The sequence below is a fragment of the Ascaphus truei genome, chromosome 2 (genome assembly GCF_040206685.1).
Source record: "Ascaphus truei isolate aAscTru1 chromosome 2, aAscTru1.hap1, whole genome shotgun sequence".
Lineage (NCBI taxonomy): Eukaryota > Metazoa > Chordata > Amphibia > Anura > Ascaphidae > Ascaphus > Ascaphus truei.
This window is the reverse complement of record NC_134484.1, coordinates 115,412,909-115,438,460: the sequence shown is the minus strand read 5'-3', so window position 1 is coordinate 115,438,460 and position 25,552 is coordinate 115,412,909. Positions and strand designations below refer to the sequence as shown.

The window sequence follows — 25,552 nt, the reverse complement described above, 5'->3', positions numbered from 1 at the left end:
CAAATTTATCATTTTGTAACCATTTATTTGTTTTTGGGTATGTCCTGGAAATAGAGTTTAAGGACAGGGGATATATTATTGCAAGTGTAATTGCATAAGTGAACAGGGTATATATTATATACAGGGCATTTCACATTTTTTTTAGCAGAATAGTTACAGTGGAGTGTTTGAAGTGAAAGCCAGGAGTGACTGTGGATGTGGGACAATAGCCATGAGTGCAGGCTGTTGGGATGCTTGACTTGTGGGCGAGTTTTAAGGTTAGTTAGTATTAAATGACTAAAAGGTTGACACCATTTGCATCAGAAAAAATGGCAGATGGCAGTTAGGTATGAATGAGAATAAGTGTGTATTGGGAGAAGAGAGATTGATTTGTAATTTGAGACAGTGTTTTTGTCTCCATTTTTGTAGATTGGGACAACTCTAGCAGTTTTCCAGGTCTTAGGGATATGGCCTGCAGACAGGATAGAGTTGATTATGGAAGCAATTGGTTTGGCACAGGCTGAGGTACCAAGTTTTAGGAACTTGGATTGTAGCAAAGTCAAGTCCATATTGGTTGCTTAATTTAAAATTTGAGGAGCGTTAATAGGGAATATCTCTGTTTAATATTGTGGATGCTAATAATAGTAGTAACCATATTAATACAAGAATTTATTTCTAGGTATAAATTCTCTCCCTATGAGACACTTATGGGATGAGTTATGACCATCAGTAGTTCAAAGTAACGAATTAAGGACCATGTTATTGGTAATAAAACAATTAATAAGTATTGCATGCAACTAATATATATTTTTGAGTCTTTCTAGGCACAGGTTAAAGCTGAAAGTGCACCAACGCAAGACGGGTTAATGGTCAAGCATTTTCTACGCAAGCACGCTCTTCATCCCAGATGAAAAGGCCATTTAGATGCTACTCATCACCAGCATTGCAGTAAAAATTTCTTATCATCATGGATACACATCAAGCACGTCAAAATGGTGCCAGCCTAAGCACAAACAGCAAATAAAGACAAAGACATAGCACCTGCAAATAAGTGTTTTGATGGACACAATACTCTCTGACCACTAATCATCAAGGGAAAAAGGTCATAGGCAAAAATGTCCAGGCCTCAACACACGAACTTTGAACTTTTTATTTTTACAGGTTTTTATTATTTTTCAGTTACAATGTATGCTCCATTATGTTTGTGTACGTGGCGTCCCATAAGGATGACAAAATAGTATAAGGTATTATTTGTTTAACTTTGTTTATTTTGTTTGGATTTCTAGGTTAATAGAATCTCCCTGCAGAATGATATCCCGGTGGGAGAATGCTTTATCAGTCAAACACACAGTTATGTTAATTGTTCACACGTAGAGTTAGAAACAGAAGAGATGCACCCAATACACAAGTGCTAAAAAGTAGTCGATGGGAAGAATAAGTTTCAAGGAATTTATTCCCAAATGTAGGAGTCGGGTTACTGTATGACAGGTTTACAGGGATATCCTAAATCATACAGCCACAGACATTTACTCATTTAACCAAGAATAGGTTTAGTTTAAATTAATGACCCCGCAGAATAAAATAGCTCTAGACTATATTTTAGCCTCAAAAGGAGGGGCATGTATGCGCCCTAGTTAAAGCGCAATGTTGTGTATTTATCCAGGATTTAGGGACCATGGGGACTTGGTGGTTGGATTGATTTGCTTTGAGCGAAGCTAGCGAATGTTTTTGTATGTGTGTGTTTGTCCTACTCATTGCTCTCTATGTATTAAGTACAGCAAAACTCTGATCCAGAAGTGCGTTGCAACCCCCACCGACGCTATGCCTCTCTGCAGTGATGATGTCGCCAGTCCCCCAGAAGAAGAGACCAAAGAAGAAATCAACTGGGCTGATATAATGGCCGGAAAAGAAAGGAATGAAGTTATGCACAACTTGGACATCTTGGTCCATCAGGACTATGAAACGGTTAACTGTTCTGTTCTTTAAATAGACTGTCTTTTAAGGATATGGGAGGACTGAGAAGACTGGATATGAGGAAGGTGGGAGGTCACAAAGGGAAGTGAGTCAACCACAAGGAAAGGATCACGTCAGCCATTGTGACCATAGCAGCCATCTTGGTCCGTTTTGCCATTCTGAGTAAATGCAGTATGAAAGATGTGTGCAAGAAGAATGTTTGTGCAGTCGCTCTTAGCAGAAATTAGCCCCCACCAATTCTCACAAATAGCTGACCATTAGATTATGTGACATATTCTAATCTATAGAAATATTTAATGATATATATATATCTCTATTGGTTGTGTGGCATGTGGGCCACTAAGATTGTACCCTGCAATCACACTGCCCTTTGTTATCTGGGTTTCATTCTTCCCACTTTCTATGTATCTGACACGTTACCCCAAGGGAAGCTGAGAAATCGAAAAGATCTGACCAGGACCATTAGTCCAACCCGCATTGCAGCTGGGGTTTTTATACCTAGTTTAGGTGTTCTGGATCTCTATTCTAAATTAAGTGAGCTGATGGTAAATATTGATGATGCTCTTAATCAGACAAGTGATGCTATCATCCGTTTGACTAATGAACAAGAGCAGATCCGGACAGTATTATTACAGAATAGAATGGCTCTTGATTATCTGCTAGCCTCACAAGGAGGTGTTTGTAAACTTGTAGGACAGAAGTGCTGTGCCTATATTGAAGATGAGTCTGGCGCTATTCATAAAGATATGGATAAGTTACAGGAAATTCAAGCAAGGATGCGTAAAGAATCCTCAGGCCTTAACTTAAATTGGATGTCAGGACTCACTAGTTGGATTGGAGAATTGGGTATGAAAATTCTCTATGGTTTTATTGTAGTGATTAGTATAATCGCAGCAATTTTTGTTATTTTTCACTGTGCTAAGTGTGCAATGCTTTCATTTGTCTCAAGGAAACCTTCAGTTTCATCTCACGCCATGTATGCAACTAATAATTCATATGTGGCCATGAACAGAGTCTATGATACTATTGGTCCCCATAAGGCCATAGTCATAGAGAAGTGTACCTAGTAAGGGTATTTGTTCTTTTAGAGAACGAAAAGGAGGGATTGTTAGGACCAGTATGTCAGGCCAGAGTCTGCACTCATGTTAAGCTTCCATTTTGTATGGTCATAACTAGTTAAGATTCTGTAGTCAGCCTTTTTGCTGAAATATAATTCATAAATGCACTCAGTTTCTCTGCTAAATTGCATTTCATTCTTCCTGGCCAGGATATCACTAGATACTTTTGTAAGGTCAATTTCCTGGTGTTTTAGTATAATAGAATGGTTCTCTGCAAGAAGCAAGAATAATGTAATAAAAGTTGCTAAGACTCAAGGTCTCTTTTGATAACAGACAATGAATAAGCTATGTATTTAGACAATTGCTTGTATTGAAAAAAAGACACGTCTCAAAAGTCACGCCACTAATATGTCCTGCCCCTAAATCACGCCTCTAATCAAAGCTACGCCCAAGACACACCTAGTATACGCCCAGGACACGCCTATGATACGCCTCTAACCAATATCTTTTTTTATTCTGTATAAAAACCATTACCCTATGAGTAATAAATTGAGACAAAGGATTTGAAACCTGGCGTGCGTTACGTTTCATTTTGTTCGTCTCCCAGGCCTGAAAAGTTCACCGAAGACCAGAGATAACAGTTGCAGGGCGTGAAGCTTCCTGGGAAGTCTGCTGCAAACAGGTGCAGATAGTGTATCCAGTCACAAGGCTTCAGTGTACCTGGCAGGGGAAAGGTTCCTCTCGGTGCTGAAGCCAGGGGAGGAAATAACGGATTTTCCTTTCATCAGCGGAATCCCTTTGAAGTGTCAGGAATAAAATACCCGCAGCTCATTCACCCCCACCCTATTTACAGGTCAGGGGAATTTTTCCCGGGCTTATAGAAACAGTTCCTGCCCATACAGTTTAAATACACAGTTTGCACACTTTAATAAAACATTATGTTCTGGGTGTATTTGTACTGTAATTCTTTCATGTAAGGTTATGTTGTGTTTTATTACATGTGCACATCAAAAACCAGGGTGCTGGGTGCTTCCGTTCTCGAGGTAGCTTTCCTAATTGAAATGCCGGCTTCGGGGAACCAAGTTCACCGAATTCTCACGTTAATTGACACAATTCCCACGCCAATTGACTGGCCGTCTTTCAAGTTAGAAAGTTAACTGAGGAACGGATACATTCTATCGGTAAACCTAACCGCAAACCACTTATCCAATTGACTTGTGGTTACAGGTGAAACCCATAGAGAATGGATATCCATGCTTCAAACAGCCTGCTAACCGCAGTCATGCTTCTTCAATGAGCGCTTGCAGTTTGCTAACTACTCCATCTTGTGTCACAACAGGAGTATAGCAGGCAATACATTTTCTTTTAGTACAGCAGGCAGGGAATGGCCTGCAAATGGGAGTTAAAAAGGCCGGGACAGGTCAAACACAGCAATGCATGGTAAATAAGTTTAACCCCTTCAGTCCCAATGCGAGGGGAGGATGACCAGCCAGGTATAACACCTTTATTTAGGCCTGATCACATCCATATTCATCACAATCCCGTATTTGGTATTGCATCAGATCCTTCCACGAGATGATCTTATGTGGGGTGATGTTCATTCCCTCTGGGTGACAGTAGGCGGCAGTAATAGCATTGGATTTGCATCCCAAGGAATCCGTGACCCTTAGTTCTGAGAAAGCCACTTATCAAGCCAAGTATCTTCCACGATAGCTGCTGTTGAGCACATAACTCGCATCCCAGGTCCCGGGATATCCTCCCAGAGATAATCATCTGGAGTGGTGCTCAGTCCTGGTCTTTGGGATAGGGCATCAGCTCTTATATTCTGGGGCCCCGGTTTATATTTCAGGATCAATTTGTAATTTGATAGAGCCGCCAGCCATTGATGGCTGGTAGAATCCAACTTGGCGGATGTTAATATGTAGGTTAACGGATTGTTGTCCGTACGCACTTCGAAGGTGACTCCATACAGGTAGTCATGGAGTGTGTCCACGATTGCCCACTTGAGAGCGAGGAATTCCAACTTGTGAATGGGATAATTCTGCTCGCTGGGGGTTAAACTGCGGCTGACATAGGCCACCATTTGGAGGCTAGCTGGGTACTTCTGGTGTAAGGCCTCGGCCATGTTACGTGCTTGCTGGCGGAAGTGCGCTGAGGCGCGCTCCCGCTCAGCACTGAGCCCCTACAGCCGCAATTAGAGCGACTTTAGTAGGGGCTCACCTGCGCTTCCGCGCGCTTGCGGAAGCGCAGGTCTTAGGGGAATTTTAAATTCCCCCGCTTGCCGGCGAGACAGGTCGGTCACGTGAGCGGTTCGCCCAATGAGGGTGAACCAGCTCCGTGACGTCACTGGCCCGCCCCCAGCCAGTGATGCGCCCGCCCCCGGCCCGCCCCCTGTAGGCCCGCTGACGGCACGTGCGGTAAGCAACCGCAAGGCTAGGGAAAGCACCCGCTTTCCCTGAGCCTCAGCGCGCCTCAGCGAGCAAGCAGGGAGCATGGACTCAGTCTAAGACTGCACCTAGGCTGTTGAAGCTCGCATCCACATAAAGGATGTAGGGCTGCTCGAGATTGGCCTAATCGATCCAGCACTTTCAGTAGCTGTTCTCTGTGTCCCTCCAGAGCCTGGCCGAAGATGATGATATCGTCCAGGTAGACTAAGCATTCCCATGGGTTCATGTCACCGATGGTCTTCTCCATCAAACGCTGGAACATGGCGGGGGCACAACAAATGCCTTGGGGCATGTGGGTGAACCAAGGGGACATACAAATGCCGTCTTCTCTTGGTCGTCTGCACTCATTGGTACCTGGTAGTACCCAGATCATATGTCCAGTACACTGAACCACTGGCTTCCTGACAGCGTGTTGAGAATATATTCAATTTGCAGAATGGTGTACTGGTCAGGCACGGTATGGTTGTTCAGGGTCCGATAGTCGACACATAATTGGAAAGACCGATTCTTCTTCTGCACCACCACGTACGATGACGCGTAGGTACTACGGAATTCTGTTACAATGCCCGCCATCTCCATCTCTTGTAAGACATCTCTAATGTCCTTCACATCTCAGGGAGCGATGCGACGGACCGTTCTCGAAAGGGAGTGGTATCACATAACCGGATGCTGTGTTTGGCGTTTCGGCTGCAGCACACATCCATTTCGCTCTTCCAACTTGGCCGTTAGCTGATCCCTCCACTCGGAGGGTAGGGTTGATTCCCTGAAGTCGAATGCCAGATCAGCTGGTTGATCTGGCATGGCAGCGGCATTCACTTGAGCAGCCATCGTCCCGACAGGGGTAAATGGGTATATCTTGCCCAACCATTGTCCTTGGTTGAGAGGCATGGGGTAAGGAAAGATGTTCTGGATGAACACCTTGACATTCCCGGGTATTTCGGACTTCCATTCTCGGATCTCGGGCACAAGCCGTTAACCGCGATTGGCATCGTCTTCTGGTTTACCTTCCAGAGAGAAGAGATGGTCAGCCTTGTCTCGGCCCGGATAGCAACACGCAGTGTACATAACCTTCACTCCCCCTGGTGGAATCTTGGTCAACCCCTTTGTGATTGAACAAGTCACTGTATCCTTCTTCTGCCGAGATTCGACCACACTCTTCCGTCAGGATTGGGTAGATTTGTAGAGCCGACACTGGTTATTTGCCGGCCTCTTGCAGGTATGCTCTGAATACCGCCCGCACCACATCGGCATTGATTCCCAGTATGACCAGGGAGCTTGGGTGCTTTCGAGGCTCAAGACATATCAGAGCCTCCACATCCAGGGTGTGAGACTTGCCGGTGTTCAGCTGTGGAATTTCCAGCCGAACCTTCACCACACTGTTGATGGGGTAGTCCTCATTGCTGAGTCCACACAGCTTTGTGTCCGCCAACTGCAAGGGCAGGTGGTTAAGATGTTGGTCATAGAATGGACAGTATATTATGGTCAATTGGGACCATATGTCTAGCAAAGCTGATGCGTATATGCCGTCCATGAGGATGCGTATGATGGCGTCAGGTCCCACGTGAATGTTAGTGTCCGATGGGGATGTTTCGTCGGGGCTTGGCATGGGTGTGCTCTCTGAAAATGGGGAGGAGGTTTCTGCAGACTGGATCTTGCAGATCATGGCATTAAGGTGGAATGTTCGTATGTTTCTGGACTCCGGACAGTTCTTAGAGATGTGGCCCTTTTGGCCACAATTGTGACAGATTATGTCTCTCTGATTTGCCCCGGCCCTGGAGGCAGGAGATTCTCTCTTGGGTGACAGGTACATGGTGGTAGGCACCTTGGGAGCAGGGTGGTCCTCATCACTTTCTGCCTCCTTGGCCTTTGCGGTCGATGTCCCTTAGAGCTCATCCTTGTGATATCCCTTGGCGGAAGTAGCAGGCCTTTCCCGTTTTGCAGATTAACTAGGTGGTTTGGGCAAATGCAGCCATAGGGTACTCTCTTGGGCTTGTACTCTATTCATCAAGTCTTCAAAGCTTAGAGACTGGTCAGTCGAGAGGGTGCAACTAACAATATGGAAACAAGGTACGTAGGCAATGTACCCCGCAGAAGTTGCTGGATTCGCAGACCGTCAGCCTGGGACGGCGGGATATTCTATTTCTTCACCAGAGTCCATAGGACCAACTGGATCCGATGATGGAACTTCGACACTTCTTCTCCCTCAGTTTGCCTGAGGCCATAGAATCGAGCCAGCAGAGAGATGGCATAGTTTGGGACACCATAGGTCTTGCTTAGCGTATGTATTAGTGCTTGTGCATCAGAGTTGGGGTGTCTATTGTTGTAGAACTGTACCATATGGGCAGCTGGAGGCTGCAGGCACTCTATGATCCGTTGTCGCTTTACAGCGCCTCTCTCTTCAAACTCGGTTTCCCCTAAGGGTGTAGGCCAAGTTCCTGAGAAAACCATTATTTTGTGGTACTGGTATGACTGAGAGGACTGTGTCAGGGCTTCTACCAGTTGCGGCAGGGTCACCCCCAGTACGGAGCCGCCACTTGATAAGCAAATCTCAATTTCGGCCCGTGGGCTAGGGGCCTTGGTGGTACTTCTCACCGGCCAACATGGGGTAGGTGACTGGGGGGACTTCCGGCCCAACTGAGGGCCTCTCGCGTAGCTTGGTTGGTGAATGTAACCCTGGGAGGGGTCACATCGGTCGTTCTGGATGACCTCCAGTTTGGGGCTGGCGTTCTCCATTCCCCAGGGATGGAAGAGAGGTTGGAAGCTTCACCTGAATAGGGGTCCTTTCCAACGAGAATCGGGTGGACGCGGCCATCAGAGTAATAAGCTCAAGGTATATTAGGGGGTAACCCACAAGCAGGGCCTTGGATGGATTTAAGGCCTGCGGAGCTTCATCTAGGCATATCTCGTGTTCCGTGGCCAGTACTTCGGCACTCCCACGGAAACCAGTGTCATACTGGCGGCCTAGGATCCTTGCATTGGCCAGACCTAGGGAATTTCTCGAAGTTGCGGATGTCAATGATGGACATAAGAGGGTGGAATCTCCCTACTGCGATCATGTGTCACGAAGGCACGCGGTATTCTAACGCCCAGATGTGGACCTCTTGCTGGGAGGGCATGAACAAGGTAGTCATGTTTGGTCCTGGCACTTATTCTGCTGAGTCGAGCACCCCAGGTCTGAGGATCTCAGCAGTGCCTCCAAATGAAGCACACTTTCCCACACCCTATGGGAGATATGGCAGCTACGGTGTGTGTGGTGCGTTACCTGTGGCTCGCAGGAGGCCTGAACCTCTTCCGTGGGAGCCTGGGGTGTACCTGATTTGTATTAATGAACGTGCAGATTGCCACTGAAAATCAAAAAAGGCGAATTGACCATTTTGAGACTGATCCATGGAAATCCGCAAACCAAAGGAACTGGTCGATCTGAGGCAAAATAGTTTTGTCCATCGTCACTTCTGGGTGAAATCAAATGGATGTTTATTTTTCGTTTTTTTTTTTTATTGTGGTTATGACGGTGAAGGGGTACCCAGGCCATTAATAAAGGTATTTGGCCCGGCTACGTGCCCCTGAACCAGATTGGGAATTGTAGAGTGTTAGCTCTGAAACCCAACCAGGGTAATAATACTGCAAAATGTATTCAAAATGCCTGTGCCTGGGATAAGTGTGTGAGATTAATACCATGTACCGACTGTATAAGCCATGTAGCAGGTCCCGCCTCAGTCATATTATAAATGTGAAGTGTCAGCTCTGCAGCCCACTGCGAGTTGAGAGCCTGTACATGCATTAGAATAGTCTGTGTGCATCCGGCTAGGGATTCGACACTACAAGCGCTAAAATGAGCTACATTGGCTGTCTGCAGTTAGGAATAAGCGGCTTCTATCACTGTTTAAAGAGTTAATTGGATGTGTGCCTGTGGATTTGTGGTGGGGCCCGGCATTAAAACACTGTATCACTGTGTAACCACAGACAAGCAAGGGAAGCCTTAACTGCAAGCTAAATTGGTTAAGTGGTCTGCGGTCATGAAAAGATGCCGGATTGCAACAATGTATAATGTGGTCTCATCATCCAATTAAGGTCAATTGGGAAATTGCGTCTGCAGTTATCGATTGGGACTGGGCATTGCAACATTGCATCCCGACACCAAACCACAGACCGGGGAAAAGTTGAACCACAAACCACATCACAGCCCACACATATTAGCTAACTAACTTTTGATAGGAATGTCCTAGCTTTCTGATTTTTGGTATGCAGAGTGCTAGGGGGTAAACGCTTGGGCTCCTGCACACCCAGCTGCAAAAGGATTTAGAAATTGGAGAAGATCCTTGACAGCTCGAGCGCGGAACTTTTAATGTATTTGCTTGCTAGGTGGTAAACAGATAATCAGGTTATTACACTTTAACATTATTACACTTTAACATCTAAAGCTATAACTGAGAGTGGCTTTGATTTTAGTATCTTAAAATTAAAGGAACCGGGACATTTACATTTCAGCCTGGCAGGACAGCAGATACATTAAGCATTCACTATTGTCATTTATGATTAGCAATTCCAGGGGTGAGTCATGCATAATGTAAGTCCAGACTTCTGAGGCTCCCAGTGGAGATGACTCCAGGGTGTCTACAAAAGTCTGGGGCTTCAAAAGGTTCCGATCTGGTGAAAGAGCTAAATGTCAGGAAATGTATATAAACAGTTTGTCTAGCAGATGTCCGGGCATCCTGGAGGAGGGTAGACATTCTGCCGCCATACAAGGAGGTTTGGTCAGGTATGCTAAGCGGATTAAGTGTGAGGCTAGCGCATGACCCTTGGCATACTGAAAATGTGCCCTTGTATTCTCCAACGTCTTAGCGTGAAAATACACCGTCTGCTGACTCAGGATGACTTCCAACCTCCGGAGGATTTACCCCACTCTTATAGCGCTGATGATCTGGGAAAACAAAATGGTGGACGAGCTCGGAGGAGAGCAGTAATTGAGTCAGACAGTGAAGCTTTGTCAAAAAACTGTTCTCCTGTTTATTGAAGGGTATACAGCCAGTTTATATAGCAAACTTGAGCATAGAAAAAACACACATATGAGAACATACTTCCCCTTTTAATTTACAGTCTGTCTATCTCAGCAAAATAACAGTTAGACAGCATAGACAGTTTATAGTCTGGGAAGGGGCCTTAATACCGAACTTGGAGACAGTTAAAGAAAATGTCAGTCTTTAGGACAGTACTGTATGTTGAGTAATGCATTCTTGTGTAACTCATGCTCAATATGGCTGGGAAGAAGTTCCTGTTTCTACAGGGCAAAAAATAAGTCTGAACAAATACAGTTCAGCTAGTGATAAGTAGGTGATAGGTCAGGTCACTTTCTCAGACTGCCTGGACAGCACAATTACGTATGGCGTATAGCATGTGGTTAGTTCCTGAGACTTAAATGTTAGTACAGAATAGTTATAGAAAAATGGTTATCCAGCAATCAAAATGGAGTCCCCCCTTATATGCACATTTTCACATACCGTGAAGGTCTTTGCCCGGCTGCAGCAACTTTTGGCAAGCTTGCCATAGGGTGGGAATTTGCTTTCCACACCAAGATTGGCTGTGTATTACCCAGATAGGCGTGGGAGGGTTTTATAAGCCCGTACAGGCTAACGGGTGGGTGTTCTTCTGTGATCTATCTGAAGGTATAGTGTGTGCAACAGAGACAATTCCATCGTAACCAAGGATGGTACCCCGCAATGAAAGTTTGTTAGAACTAAGGACTTGTAAACAAATTCTGCAAGGGCAGATTGAAGATATTTCCTTCTGCGAAGATACGGGGGCTGCAAGCGGCGCCCCTAGCCAAAGACGGTTTCGCGTCTTGTGTTTGGGTATCAACCCCACTCCTGGGAATTGATACCTAGAGACTGTATTTTGTGGACTTTCGTTTTGGAAACCATCTATTTCGTTTTACCTCATTCCCTTAACTGTTATTTCGTGTTATTTTGTAAATCAAGCTGTGTGTATTTCTTGTGTGAATAAATTACAATTTATTTTATCTCACGTTTTGTTCAATCAAAGGATCCGGGCAATTTTTGTGTTAAAAGCACTGGTCTCCCGTGACAGTTGTCAATCAATAAAAAAAAGTAGTTTTACCTTCAAACTTCACCAACATTTAAACTTATTAAAGCTGTTAATGTAGACCTTTTATACTGGGAGAAGATGGTGATATTTTACATATGCATACTCTAAGAGTTCAACTTTCTTTTAAAAAATGTGAAGATATTTACACATTTTAATTACTGCTCATATTTTCCTAAGATCAAAATGTTTGTTTCATAATATTTAAATATATCTGTTATAGGGTGCATACACCTGATAAACAGTCCTGTTGTTAGAGAACTGTTAAGAAATTGTCCACAAATTGACTTCCTGGTTTTCTTTAGATGTTTCTTGATCTGTAATCAAAGAAGACAGGAAACCATTGCGCAGTATCTCGTGTAAATTGAAGCCTCATTCACACAGCTGCTAGATACTTACATCTAGATGGGTAAACGTAGGCCTTGAAAGGTATCTTTAAACCGGCTGTTGGTATCTGTCACCAGGTTCCCCACTGGTGTTGCTCCCGCTCCACAGGTGCCGATCCGCCCAGTGATACACAAAAGATAAAAAGGCCCAATAGTGTGGTACAGTACAGTTTAATAAAACAAATAAAAAGACCAACATATAATGCACTCACATGCTATATGGTCTGTCTGCACGATTTACAATGTGCCGTCCGCAAGCATGAGGGGCTGGACCGTGGTGTGTGTGGAGGCTGGATCCTGCGTGTATCTCCTCCTCGCGGCCGCAAGTCAGAGCGCCAGGTCCACCTCAGATGTCGTCACTTCCAACAGCAACCTCCTCAGCTGGTATTGGCACGTAGCAATGCGTGCAGCTATGCTCCACCCTACGCGCGTTTCGTGACCTCTGACGTCACTTCCTCAGGGGTAATGGAGCTTGGATGTTGCTTGTGCTATTTATGCACAGCTAATTGGCCCTAGACTCGCCCTAATGGGATAATTATTCCCAGAGGGGTGCTTTGGGCTAATTGATGTCATAAGGTGCTGTTTCAGCACAACTAAATGGCCCTACACTCACCTTTATATAATTTTTATTTCTAAGGGGGTATTGGGCTGATTGACTGGAGTAGTGATGTTATCATTACAAACTCCTGTCATACATGGTAACTGTATCACAAACTTGCTAAAATAAGACTGTGATACAACATAATAAAATACAATTCACACACAGTACTACATATGGTATCAAAAACACAACAGATAATACAATTAATAATTCTGATGCATAAAAATAAATATGTATAGACATTCATGTTTGAGACCATTAATACAGTGATGTTTGATTGTATACTTAAAATGGGCTTTTGTATAAAAAATGGAACATTCTAGTATCCATATAGTGTCTATGGTACAGATTGAACAGAGGACTCATAGGAATTTATTGATGCTGGCTGACAGATTTTAATATATATATTTGATTTTGATCGACTGTCAATTTGATATAAATTAACTATCTCTCAAAAAAGATGCCAGGTCAAACTCTATGTTTAGACCTTTTGGGGTTAATGTTTTAAGGGTGTATATCCAATAGCTTTCACGCCGCGATATTAGATTGATTTTATCTCCCCCTCTCCAATTTTGTTTGGGGCAATCTATACCCTTGCAGACCAATCCCTCTGGGTTTTGATTGTGTTTTATTTTGAAGTGATTTGAGACACTATGTGTCTCAAAACCTCTTCTAATATTGTAGATATGTTCTGCAAAGCGTCTCTTTAGTGGTCTACCTGTTCGCCCTACATATTGTAGCCCACAGGGGCATTCTAACAGGTAGACCGTAAAGGAGCTCTTACAATTTATGAAGGACTTGATTGGAAATACAGCACCTGTTGCATTGGATTTGAATTCCCTACATTTGGTGCTGTATTTGCAGCCAATGCATTTCCCACATGTGAAGAACCCATTGAGTTCCCTAAGCCATGTTGTGTTGGATTTCTTTACCACATCAAATGGACAGCTTGGGGAAAGTTGTAGTTTAAGATTATCTGCCCTTTTAAACACTATTTGGGGAATTGTTGGTAGAATAGTGTTTAGTGTTTGGTCTCCCTGTAAAATGCCCCAATGTTTTTTAATTATTTGGGTAATTTTCGGGGCCATGGCATTATACTTGGTGATGAATGGAATAAACTCCCCTACGTTGGATTTCTTTTTATTTGAATTCATTACTATTAGATCCTCTCTTGGGATGTTTTTTACAGATTCCAATGCCCTTGTTACCTTAGTATGATTGTATTCCCTATCCATAAATTTGTTCTTTAGTTCTTCTGCCTGTATATCAAATATCTCAGTTCTGGAACAATTCCGTTTTGTTCTTAGAAATTGGCCCTTAGGTATATTATTTATCCATCTTGGATTATGATGACTTGATGCCAACAGATAGGTGTTGGCATCTACGTTTGTAGAAGGTTTTTGTCTCGATGGATCCTTCTTCTATATATAGGGTTAGATCTAAGAAATCTATGGTTTGGGGACTATTATTAAAGGTAAATTTTAAATTTAGTTTATTTTGATTAAGGTACTCTTGGAATTTTAGTAAACCCTCATCACTTCCCCCCCAGATACACAGCACGTCATCAATGTAGCGTTTCCATAGCACCAGGTCCTCCCCATATGGGTTGTGGGATAGGATATTATCCTCCTCCCACATACCCATAAATATGTTAGCATAACTGGGGGCGAACCTGGTGCCCATTGCGGTGCCGCATATCTGGAGGTAGAAGCTATCGTCATGGTGGAAGAAATTGTGCGTTAGAATGAATTTTATTCCATCTATTATAAAATTTTTGAAATTTATCTCCAAGCTGTTATCACGATCCAAAACTCTTCTGATCGCCGCGACACCTAACTCATGGTCAATGACAGTATACAGTGAGGTCACGTCACACGTGACCCATGTATAGTGATTGGCCCACTGTATATCTTTTAAGATGTTCAGAACATGAGTGGTGTCGCGTAGATAAGAGGGCATGTCCATGACATATTTTTGGAGTACTGAGTCTATAAATTGGGAAAGGTTGGACGACATGGATTTTATGCCCGATATTATTGGGCGGCCTGGCGGATTCCAAAGATCCTTATGTATCTTTGGAATAAAATAGAAAACCGGAACTCTTGGCTGTGTGATGTCCAAGAATTCAGATTCTCCCTTTGAGATGACTCCATCATTAAGACCTTTTTGTATGTAGTCTTTTATTGTTTCTTTGAAAACTACTGATGGGTTGTGATCTAGTTTGATATATGTATCTTGATCACTTAGTCCTGGGCAGCCCATCTCCATACTCTTCCTTAATCTGATGGTGTGGGGTCTATATCAATTTATTATTATATATTGTATAGTATTTATTCATAATACGTTTATCACATTATTGTCACAATATATTGTTTGTTTCACTTGTTGTATATACCAATTCACTATACACTTAATTCACAATAGGTTGAGCGCTCGGTTGTAGTTTAGTTTCTTTTTCTCACTATATTTGTTTCCATTTTTTCTACACTAGCAGCCAACCATTATTAATTTAGAATGTCACTGTTTTCTAATCGTGCACTACGGAGTAGTCATATTGACAAAATTTTTGCTGATGAGTCAGAGGAGGAGAATATAGATATAGGGCCTCATGCAGTAAGCGACGATTATGTGAAATCGGCAAGCTTATCGATTAGTCATGTTATTGGCGTTTTTCCCTCTCCGTATGCAGTAAGTGCCGAATACATTCAAAATCAACCAGAAAACAAATCCGCCCACTCTCACGATGATGAGCCGATCACACACAGGTGTATCGGCGTGCGTGGCGGGGTGCTGTTAGGTTGCACAATCACAAATCTTGCTGAATCAGGCGAAACAAGCATGTTTTTGATTGCGCGCCATATTTAAAGGCAACGTGTACTGCTAATCATTCTCTGTGTTGTTGGGAGTGAGAGAGAGAGAGAGACGCACAGAGCTGGACGATTGAAGATTTGCATATTGACTGAGAGACTTGTTGTGTATTGGGTGAGCTTTGTCCTTTGTTGTTTTGTTTACATCTTTGTCTTGTTTTATATGTGGAAGTGGGTCGTGTGATTGCCTGTACATTTCTTGTCTGTTTTTTGTGAGTGCTGGAAGTATGCCCGCAAAGCGTGGGAAGAGTGATGCTGGTGGGAGTGGGAGTGCTACTCGTGGGAGTACGCGTCGGAGTGAACGTTCTGTTCAGGGGAGTGATGTTGCTGGTGCACCGAGTGGTGTTGCTGGGAGTGGGAGTGCTGTTGTTGGGAGTGGGAGTGCTGGTGCTGCGAGTGGTGTTGCTGGGAGTGGGAGTGCTGTTGTTGGGAGTGGGAGTGCTGTTGTTGGGAGTGGGAGTGCTGTTGCTGTGAGTGGGAGTGCTGGTGCTGGGAGTGGGAGTGCTGTTGCTGTGAGTGGGAGTGCTGGTGCTGGGAGTGCTGGTGCTAGGAGTGTGAGTGCTGGTGCTAGGAGTGTGAGTGCTGGTGCTAGGAGTGTGAGTGCTGGTGCTAGGAGTGGGAGTGCTGGTGCTGGGAGTGCTGCTGGTGGCGCAGTTGCTGATGGGGTGTCTGGTGGTGGCGTGCTTGCTGGTGGCCAGCTTTTGGAGGCTCTTCCATTGGAAGAAGGAGAGTCCAGTCAGCACCAGCCAAGCTCTGACCCTAAACCTGCTCGGAAAAAACGTGTGGAGAAGCCACGTAATCCTCGCTTCAATGACCAGGAAAATAGGGCTCTTGTCACTGGCATTCTGGAGCACTATGACAGTCTCTATGGACATTTAGTAGGTAAGTGTAACTTTACATTTATTATTCAAATACATGTGATCCTAGGTCATCTGAGTTTTGTTCATATGCAAATATGGGTACACAATATCTTTCTATGTTCATTAGTGTGGAAACACAGCTTTTTATCATGCCTTACAAGGACAAATAAACACAGGCGGTCAATTTGCCAGAACTGCATACAATATGAATGCAACCTTGCTTACATGTATAGGTTTAGTAGTGAATGCTCATGTGCTGCACATATTACACATAAAACAGCATGTTTGCTATCTCTTGGAACAGCTAGCAGTGTAGGAAACTGGTGCTTATATTATTATTAATTTACCTCATATCTTTTATATGTTTTTCAAGGGCGGACAAGTGCAGCAAGCAAAAAAGAAATGTGGGACACAATAGTCATTGGTGTCAATGCCTGTGGGAATAGTGTCAGGGACAAGTATCATTGTCGGAAAAGATTTGATGATATTAGGTCCAAATTGAAAAAGAAAATACAAGACCAACGCGTGCATGCTACTGGCACTGGAGGTGGGCCCACACCACAACGTCTCATATTGACTCCATTGGAGGAGCTGCTTCGGCCAAAATTACTTACCGTCGTCGTGGAAGGCTTGGCTGGTGACCGTGACATTGGAATTTATCCGTCACAATTTCCAGCAGGTGATAAATATTACTGTACTAGGCGTGTCGTTGCTTACAGTTATTTTGCATATTTACACTGCTTTTTATACTGTCTTCACAATATAAGCATACCTGCATCTATATATGTATATGTCTGATTCTGTATATATATATCTCAAAATAGACATATATGTAGTAGTCCTACTAAAAGCAGTAACTAATATAGCACGTGCCATTGCGTGCTCATTTACATGTGAATTCCCAAAATGCATAGCTGCAGTGGAAGCAATTGATGGTGGGCGAAGATGGGGAACAACAGGGTAGTACACATGTGTAACACATGTTCATGAGAAATTATTAGTAGCTACAGGTACAGAACAGAAATATGTATCATATTATTGTGTATTTTATTGATTTTACTCCGACAAACATGACATTACTGCCTATTTTAAGCATGCATCAAAGAAATTGCATGTAACGGCCTACAAACATCACTGGCACTAACACATCTATAGTTGCTTATGAAAAGGTCAATTTTTGCTTTATGTCATATACAGACAGCATAATGAGGCACACGTATCATATGTTATGTCATTGTTTTCATAACTTAAACACTGCAGATGACTACTTAGCTCATCTACCATTGTGTTAAAGCAGCTGCAATTAATATCTCATCACAGCATACACTTCAACAGAGGGGGTGGGGTTCAGCACACACACTAATTACAGCCTCATTTCACGGTCAACTTAGTTCACACCATTTGCACCTGTTTCAAGTCATTGAAAGGTGTGGCTGATTAGGCTTTTTGGGGAAGGGAATACCTTTCTTACAACCTGAATAGCACAACTGAAGTTAATCACACTCATTTGAAAGCTTAACTCTAGCTACTAAATGCCCCAACAACTCATTACTTATCAAAGCGTACGTCACACATTAGTTCACTCATATCTATAGTTGAACTACTATGAAAGACACATTATCACACACTGCATGTGTTGTCTTGTTGAGTCACAGCCACATTCAGGTGTGCCACATCTTCGATTAATGTACCACACATATCCTCTACCAAAAACAACACTTTTTGCAATATGACCACCTTCATGATAACCATTGTGAATGGTCATCTCATGATAGTTATGTACATTATGATACTGATATCACTACACAACATATGATTTTTATGTACTCATTTAATCTATTTATCCTCACGCATTACTGCAGAAACATAGTATGTTGTATGTTAGGGAACTCAAAAATTCTAAGTACACAGGCATGTACAGTGTTATTACAACTATTTATGTTCACTTTCACACACATTTTCGGTTAAGGAACTGATGTTGTTAGTTAATCATAAATACAGAACATACAATAAGTGTTTGTTCAATATTTACACATGTAAATGTAAAACTTATGTTATTGTTATATATAGTTGCCCCTGGAGGACATGTGTCACCTGAGATGGAACAAGTGTCTTCACCTGGGTCAGCCAGCTCAACACTACTAGAAGGTGAGTGTATCATTTGATGGCCATATAATATGTGCTCTTCTATATGTTATGTTGTCATGTGCATTATTTGTTTTGCACATCTTCTTTAAATAGGATTACTTAGTGTCAGTGAAAATTAAGTGTAAGGCAACATGTATTGTGTTAGTGATGTTAATTATCATGTAGGACTTCTGAGTTTAGAGCAACTTTTCATTCATTCATATTTCATACTGAGTCCAAACATTATTCGTAAGTCAAGGTAGTTTTTAATGAGGTTATAAAACGTATGCTAACATGTTAGGTGTTACTTAGGACACAGTACAATTACATAGTAACACAGCATACATTAACATGCCATTTAATAATGTGTACATTTCTTTTTAGAACATCATGGTGATGAGGATGATGAGTATGATGAGGATGACGCCACAGAAGAGACTGAAATACAATCATGTGACCATGAAGAGGTGCCAATAGAAACTGTTGTACCGCCAAATCGTCCATCAACTTCCACATACGATGCAATTGTAGCTTCAGAGGGAAAAATAGTGGACGCAGAAAATCGTCGCCATTCAGACATGATGACAGTGCTGGAAAGGATGATTGGACTGCAGGAAGAAACAGTATCACAATTGGCACATCTCCACAGAGTCTTCATTGAAGTGCCTAAACAGTTGCAAAAAATCAACACCTCATTCGAAGCATTAGTTGTTCAGCAAACACAAGCTAATTACTGGAGAATGACTAATGTACCACAATTCAACACCTCCCAGCCAGGATCTGTTCATGCAGGTCAGTTTTCACCACATTCATCTGATATTCATTCACCAGGCCCAAATGTTACCGGTCAAGTAGCAGACATTGCTGTGCAGGTTCCTGATGACATCCTACCGCTGCCATCTGTACAAATTCAGCAGCAGACACCTACAAAGGAGGCGACAAAAACAAAACAAGACACACATGAAACAGACCAACCATCACTTGTGCAGTGTCTACCAACTTGCTCACATGTGTCACTGGGCACAAGCCCTGTCCGTGAACAGTCACTACCCAAAAGCCCTGTAGGTGAGTCGCTGCCCAAAAGCCCTGTAGGTGAATCGCTGCCCAAAAGCCCTGTAGGTGAGTCGCTGCCCAAAAGCCCTGTAGGTGAATCGCTGCCCAAAAGCCCTGTAGGTGAATCGCTGCCCAAAAGCCCTGTAGGTGAATCACTGCCCAAAAGCCCTGTAGGTGAGTCACTGGCCACAAGCCCTGTAGGTGAGTCACTGGCCACAAGCCCCGTAGGTGAACAGTCACTGGCCACAAGCCCTGCCCGTGAAGTGCCAGAGGCCACTCAAAGTGGCTCTGTTGTGCCTAAAGTTGGTGGCAAAAGAAAAAGGAAAATTCAAGAGACAACAAGCAGGCCTGTTACTCGCTCGCAAAAGGAACAAAAAAAATAAATGTTATAATTCAGAAAATATGTCTTTGGCCTTGTTTTGTTGACTTCAGATTATCTAATTACTATTGTATGTATGCTGAAGACTGTGTTGTTTCCAAACTTTCAACTATGTTCTTGTACACGTGAAGTTTTGGAAATGTTAACACTCATAATTAATTGTGTTATAAATATTTATGTTGTAATCGTCTGTTCAGTAATGGTCCACCAGGAGCCAGTTGCTAAGTTTAGAGAAGCTGCCATTGACTTTGCAGCAAAACATTGCATTTGGGTGTGTTAATTGATGTAAGAATTGCATATGCATATTAGTCACATGCAATTATTAAAACACCTAAGTAAGTGCAAACATCTTTCTTGTACGTGTACAGCAGGATTATGTGTAAATTATTACTTACCTTTGCCTTGCTTGGCCATTGTAATTTTGTCCTTTAATCAGTTGTGTGTTCGTTTCTATAACATCTCAGAATGTATAATAATATATATACACACACACACACACACACACTGAGTGAGTGTGAGTGTGAGTGTGTGAGTGTGTATATATATATGTATATGTGTATATATATATGTATATATGTATATATATATATATATATATATATATATATATATATATATATATATATATATATATATATATATAGTACTATATAAACTGGTATACACAAACTAATACACTTCATGCTTCCTTGTGAAAACACTATTTTAATAATACAGGCCTAATGTTTGAGAAATATCCTAAGTATGAGACTCTAACAGTATTGTGCTTAAACAAATGTTTATTACTTAATTCAATCATGTTTCTCACCATTTAAATAGGTTTCATACAAGGTATACTTAATGCCATCAATGTTGTGTGTACTCCTGCAATATAAAAAAAAATAAAATATAATATATAAATATATATATATTTTTATAAGAGATATATTTATATATATATATATATATATATATACACACGTATTTAAACTCATGCAGACAGGGAGTTAACCAGACTTTCACATACACACAGAAATGTAAGCGGGGAAAAAACATTTCTTTTTGCAGGTGTGTTTTTACTGATATGCCTGGCTAAGAAATATTTTCACACACTGGTCTTTGTTAGTTTTCAAAAAAACACTATGTGAACGCATTCAAAGTCTAGGGATGTTTTTCACAAACGAGATAAAAGAAGGAGAAATGTTTCTCCCACAGTCCCATATCACGAACCACAACTGTTAACCCAATTAGACAAACAAATCCAATTGGCGTTTGAAATAAGGAGTCAAAGTAGTTAGTTTTGTTGACCTTGACAAGGAAAAACAGGAGTTTGTTAGCCATTCAGCACATTCATTTTGATGAGCAAATAACACAGACCTGCACACAGCTTTTGTGCTACTCAGACATGGCTGATGAATTCGTTAACAATATTAATCCCCTTTTAGGGTATAAGTACATGATCTGTGAAGCCATCTTGAACAGTCGCGGACAGAAAGCAAGCACACGCCAAATCGATGATTTCATTCGAGCAAAATATCCTTATTACCAAGACCGTAAGCATGCACGGAATTTTAATTCCTCAATAAGATTCACTTTATCAAGTAATGACTTTTTTGAACGTGACCAGGATAAGCTACAACACACCTATGGTTTCTGGAAGATTGCCCCGGAAAAACAATTTCTCCTGAAAGACGGCACTTATATTGTCGTGAAAGGCATATTTATTCCTAATGGCAATAGCAATGTATCCGCTACTACTGATCCGTTTGAATCGATACGTGCTGCAATATCTGCAGCCTCCATTCCTGAAACCCACATTGTACAAGAACAAAAGTACTATGATTATGTACCAAGCCTTTCAGCTGAAAATGCATTGGAATGGGAACCCGAAGAAATGAACCTACCTCCCGACCAATTATTTGAAGAAAGCAGTGGCGATTCCTATGAGCGCATCCTGGAGGAGATATGTGCCATACTGGATTCAGCGGTTGGGTTAAGCGTGGATGAAAATGCCTTGCATTTCTGGAGCGACCAGTTGCAGCCAGGCGAAGAGTTAATTCTAGAAGAATGGTAAATATAACAATCGTTATGCGTTGACTCTGCGTTTAAATTTTTTTTTTTTTTGTAACCACCATTTTCACTTTCAATGCGTGGATACAGCGTAACATTGCAGACTGCATAACATGTAGCGATCACAAACAAATTGTTTCCTAATACAATATAGTAGGACCTGAAAGAGTAGTACACATTGCTGACGGAATAAATATACGTACTTTCCTATCCTTTAAACATATTAGCAACATTTTACCATTACTCTAACACATACCTGTTTTGTTATCATGCAACATCTACAACATTGAAAACCGGGTCCACCACGTATGACGTGGGACCCTTGTCATGGGCCAAGGCGTCCTTAAAAAGGATTAGTGATGTAAGTCCCGCCCCCAAGCGACGTGCGCGCCTCAAAGCCTATTGGCTGTCATGTTTTGTTATAGTAACGGTAACTGCAGTGTGTGATGCGTGCGGCTCAGTGTTTGTAGGCGTACCCTGGGCGTTAGCCGAATGTTAATTGAGTGGGAGGAGTGTTAGCGTGCGTTTCACGCTGGCTTAACATGACGTCACACGTATTGCATTTGCGCATTGTGTTATCGGCCGTGCTTTCTGTTCAAACACGTCTGTTTAAAAAGAATACAGATGTACTCGTTTAGAACGAATGTAGTTTCGTCTTCATTGTATTTGAAATAAAGATGTTATGTTTACTGGTATTTTCAACATGTATTGAACGCACAACGTACGCTTTGTTTTGCGCATGCGCTAACAGTTAGTGGAGCCAAGCGTGAAGTGCGTGCGCACACAAAGATGTGCGCGCACATCTTTCAGTATACAGGCAACGTTCACTTCTTATACATAGTTATGCCTGCTACAAATTTAAAGAAACATTACATACTGATGAACAGTTTTACTTCTAACATATAAGTGACTGACGTGTGTATCTACACAATCATATAGAGCTGCGTAACGCGTTGTCACGGATGCATATCTAGTAAGGTGCCATCTTTGACCATCATGTGTTTGCTGTATTTCAGAGATGTCGGGGAAGATACAATCGGATCAATGTATGATTTCAGAAGAGTCTACCTTTATATGAGATGATTGTGAGGAGGAGCCACCGACTACTATACTACATATGGAACTAATTTTATATTGCTTGCAGCGCTTATTAACAAACAATTAAAAATGTGATACCCTTATGCCTATATTGCATAAGCACTTAATTAACATAATGATGTTGCAAAAGAGTGCCTCATGAATTTTTATTGAGTGTTCTTTAATGACTACTAACATTTTATGACATGGTGTGTTTTATATATAACAACCATTCCCACTCTGCTAACACATTTGTGTATTCTAATATGTAATGGAACGTATGACTGTCGAAACTATGTAACAATAATAATAATAATATGAGCATGTTCATGTATAGGGCTGCTAGTTGTACGCAGCGATTTACAGACACATGTTTCAGCCTGAGGTCCCTGGCCCGTGGAACGTACAAATGTTTTTTTGCCGCATGAGGCACAGGGAGATAAAGTGACTTGGCCAAGGTCACAAGGAGCCCACACCGGGAATTGAACCAGACTCCCCTGCTTCAAACTATCAGTGCCAGTGTGTGTCTTTACTCAGTGAGCCACTCCTTCTCCCAATGTAAAGGACACTTACAACCAAGTAGCCATTTATTTTTAAAATCTCTTGTTACATGGGTATGTAGATAAAATGGTTTGGGACTGTAGCAAATAATGTTACTGGCCAGATGTTATGGTCCCCTCCAATGCATGATGTTCTGAATATGACATCACCATCATGTTATGAAGTACGTTTCTGTGTATATTTCATTAACCTAACTAACTATAGTTTACTGTGTTTATTAATCGTTTAGAAATACATAGTATAGTCAATATGATGATATAAGCTACCATAATAAAGCTGGTGTTATCATTTGTCGGTGTTATACATGGATCCTACACCAATTGATAGAGACACAAACAGTTGTCTTAAAAAGTGTGTCTATGCTAGTGATGAATGTGCTCCCGTAAGTAAACAAATAAGTACAGTTATCCCCTTTTCTCCAACCACCTCTATATTACATTAATGGAAATTATAAGGAAACATACATAAAATGTGATGAAATGTGAGTAATCATTTTGTAATACAATGCACATGAAAGCTCAAGAGTAGCTAAATGCATATACATGATACAGAAAGTACATATATGTAACATTTGTGTTTAAACCAATATGTTGGGTTTTTAGTTCCAATAATTATAGGAAGATTGAGGTAGCCACATCTTATGAGAGATGTCAGCAAATATACATACCATGATCAGTCATACTGGAGATATACCTATAATGCAAAGGAACAATATATAAATTGCAAACATTGACATGCCATCTTCAGTACCGTAAACAACACAGCAAAGTGTGTATTTGGTGTTAAATGTACAACACCATGTATATTTCATGACATTCAAAATGTAAATCAGCCTGGTGTACACATCATATGGATGTACATGTTACACTGCACCAATAACATTGTATGTAAGCATACTAGAAGCATGAATGATTATGGGCATAATATGTGTTTTGTCTTAGCATAAGGAATAACACAATGCTAAAATATTATTGCTTTGTTACCCAAGTTGTATTCACATACACACAACTAAAGTACAATTGAAGAGGGATTATATAACCTGTGCAACAATAACATACCGGTGCCACATCCCTTTGTGCACACAGCAGAGAAAAGAAAGGTGTGCAACCCATATTCATCTGTGTCCTAACAGAAGGTTATATAAAGAAACATTATTGTTAATATAACATAATTAAACTATAAAAGTAGTACTAGGAACATATGAGTTTGTACTTACAAGAAAAAAATGAATTGATGAGATTCTGTCGTGTCTGGCCACCACTGGCTGTTTGTTCATTTTCAGCAGCTACTGTACATGGGTGGGATGCTCGTCTACCAAAGCCTCAGCTAGGTCTGACTGTACATTGTGCCTGAGTGCAACATTGTGCAAAATGCAACAGGCAAGGATAATATCAGACACTTTTTGAGGCTTGTATAGAAGAGCCCCACCAGTTCTGTCCAGACACCTAAACCTGGTCTTGAGTAGGCCAAATGTCCTCTCTATAACAGATCTTGTAGATATATGGGCTGCATTGTACCTGTCCTCTGCTTCAGTTTGAGGGTTTAGCACCGGAGTCAAGAGCCACGGCCTAATTCCGTATCCTGAGTCACCTATAATGAATGGAGCACACATAAGCTGACATTAGTGATCAAATTGTACAATGCCAACATTCCTAAATCAACATGTGTTTTGTGTTAGAACATGTAAATATGTACTCACCCAGCAGCCAACCAGGTTCAAAATGTCCCTCTTCGAACGCATGGAAGACTGAAGAGTTCCTCAGGATAGAGGAATCGTGACTGGAACCAGGGAACTTGGGTACCACATGCATTATCCTCATCGTGGCATCACATACCACCTGTACATTGAGTGAATGGTAGTGCTTCCGATTGCGGTACACATGCTCACTCTGACTAGGTGCAATCAAAGCAACATGTGTGCAATCGATTGCACCCAGCACAGATGGTATCCCTGCTATATTATAAAAGCCAGTCCTGACTTCCAGCCACTCTGTTGCCTCTGTAGGAAAATGAATATAATTCCTAGCGCGTCTAT

At 41.9% G+C, this 25,552-nt stretch overlaps 1 protein-coding gene across 1 annotated transcript; it reads left to right on the top strand.

Annotated features, from left to right (window-relative positions):
- The first annotated feature begins 18,345 nt into the window (after positions 1-18,345).
- On the top strand, positions 18,346-19,834 carry LOC142488124 (uncharacterized). The gene is made up of 2 exons (XM_075588495.1): positions 18,346-18,419; positions 18,783-19,834. The coding sequence occupies exons 1-2, from the start codon at positions 18,371-18,373 to the stop codon at positions 19,832-19,834; spliced, it is 1,101 nt and encodes a 366-aa protein (XP_075444610.1). The 5' UTR covers positions 18,346-18,370.
- Positions 19,835-25,552: the final 5,718 nt, after the last annotated feature.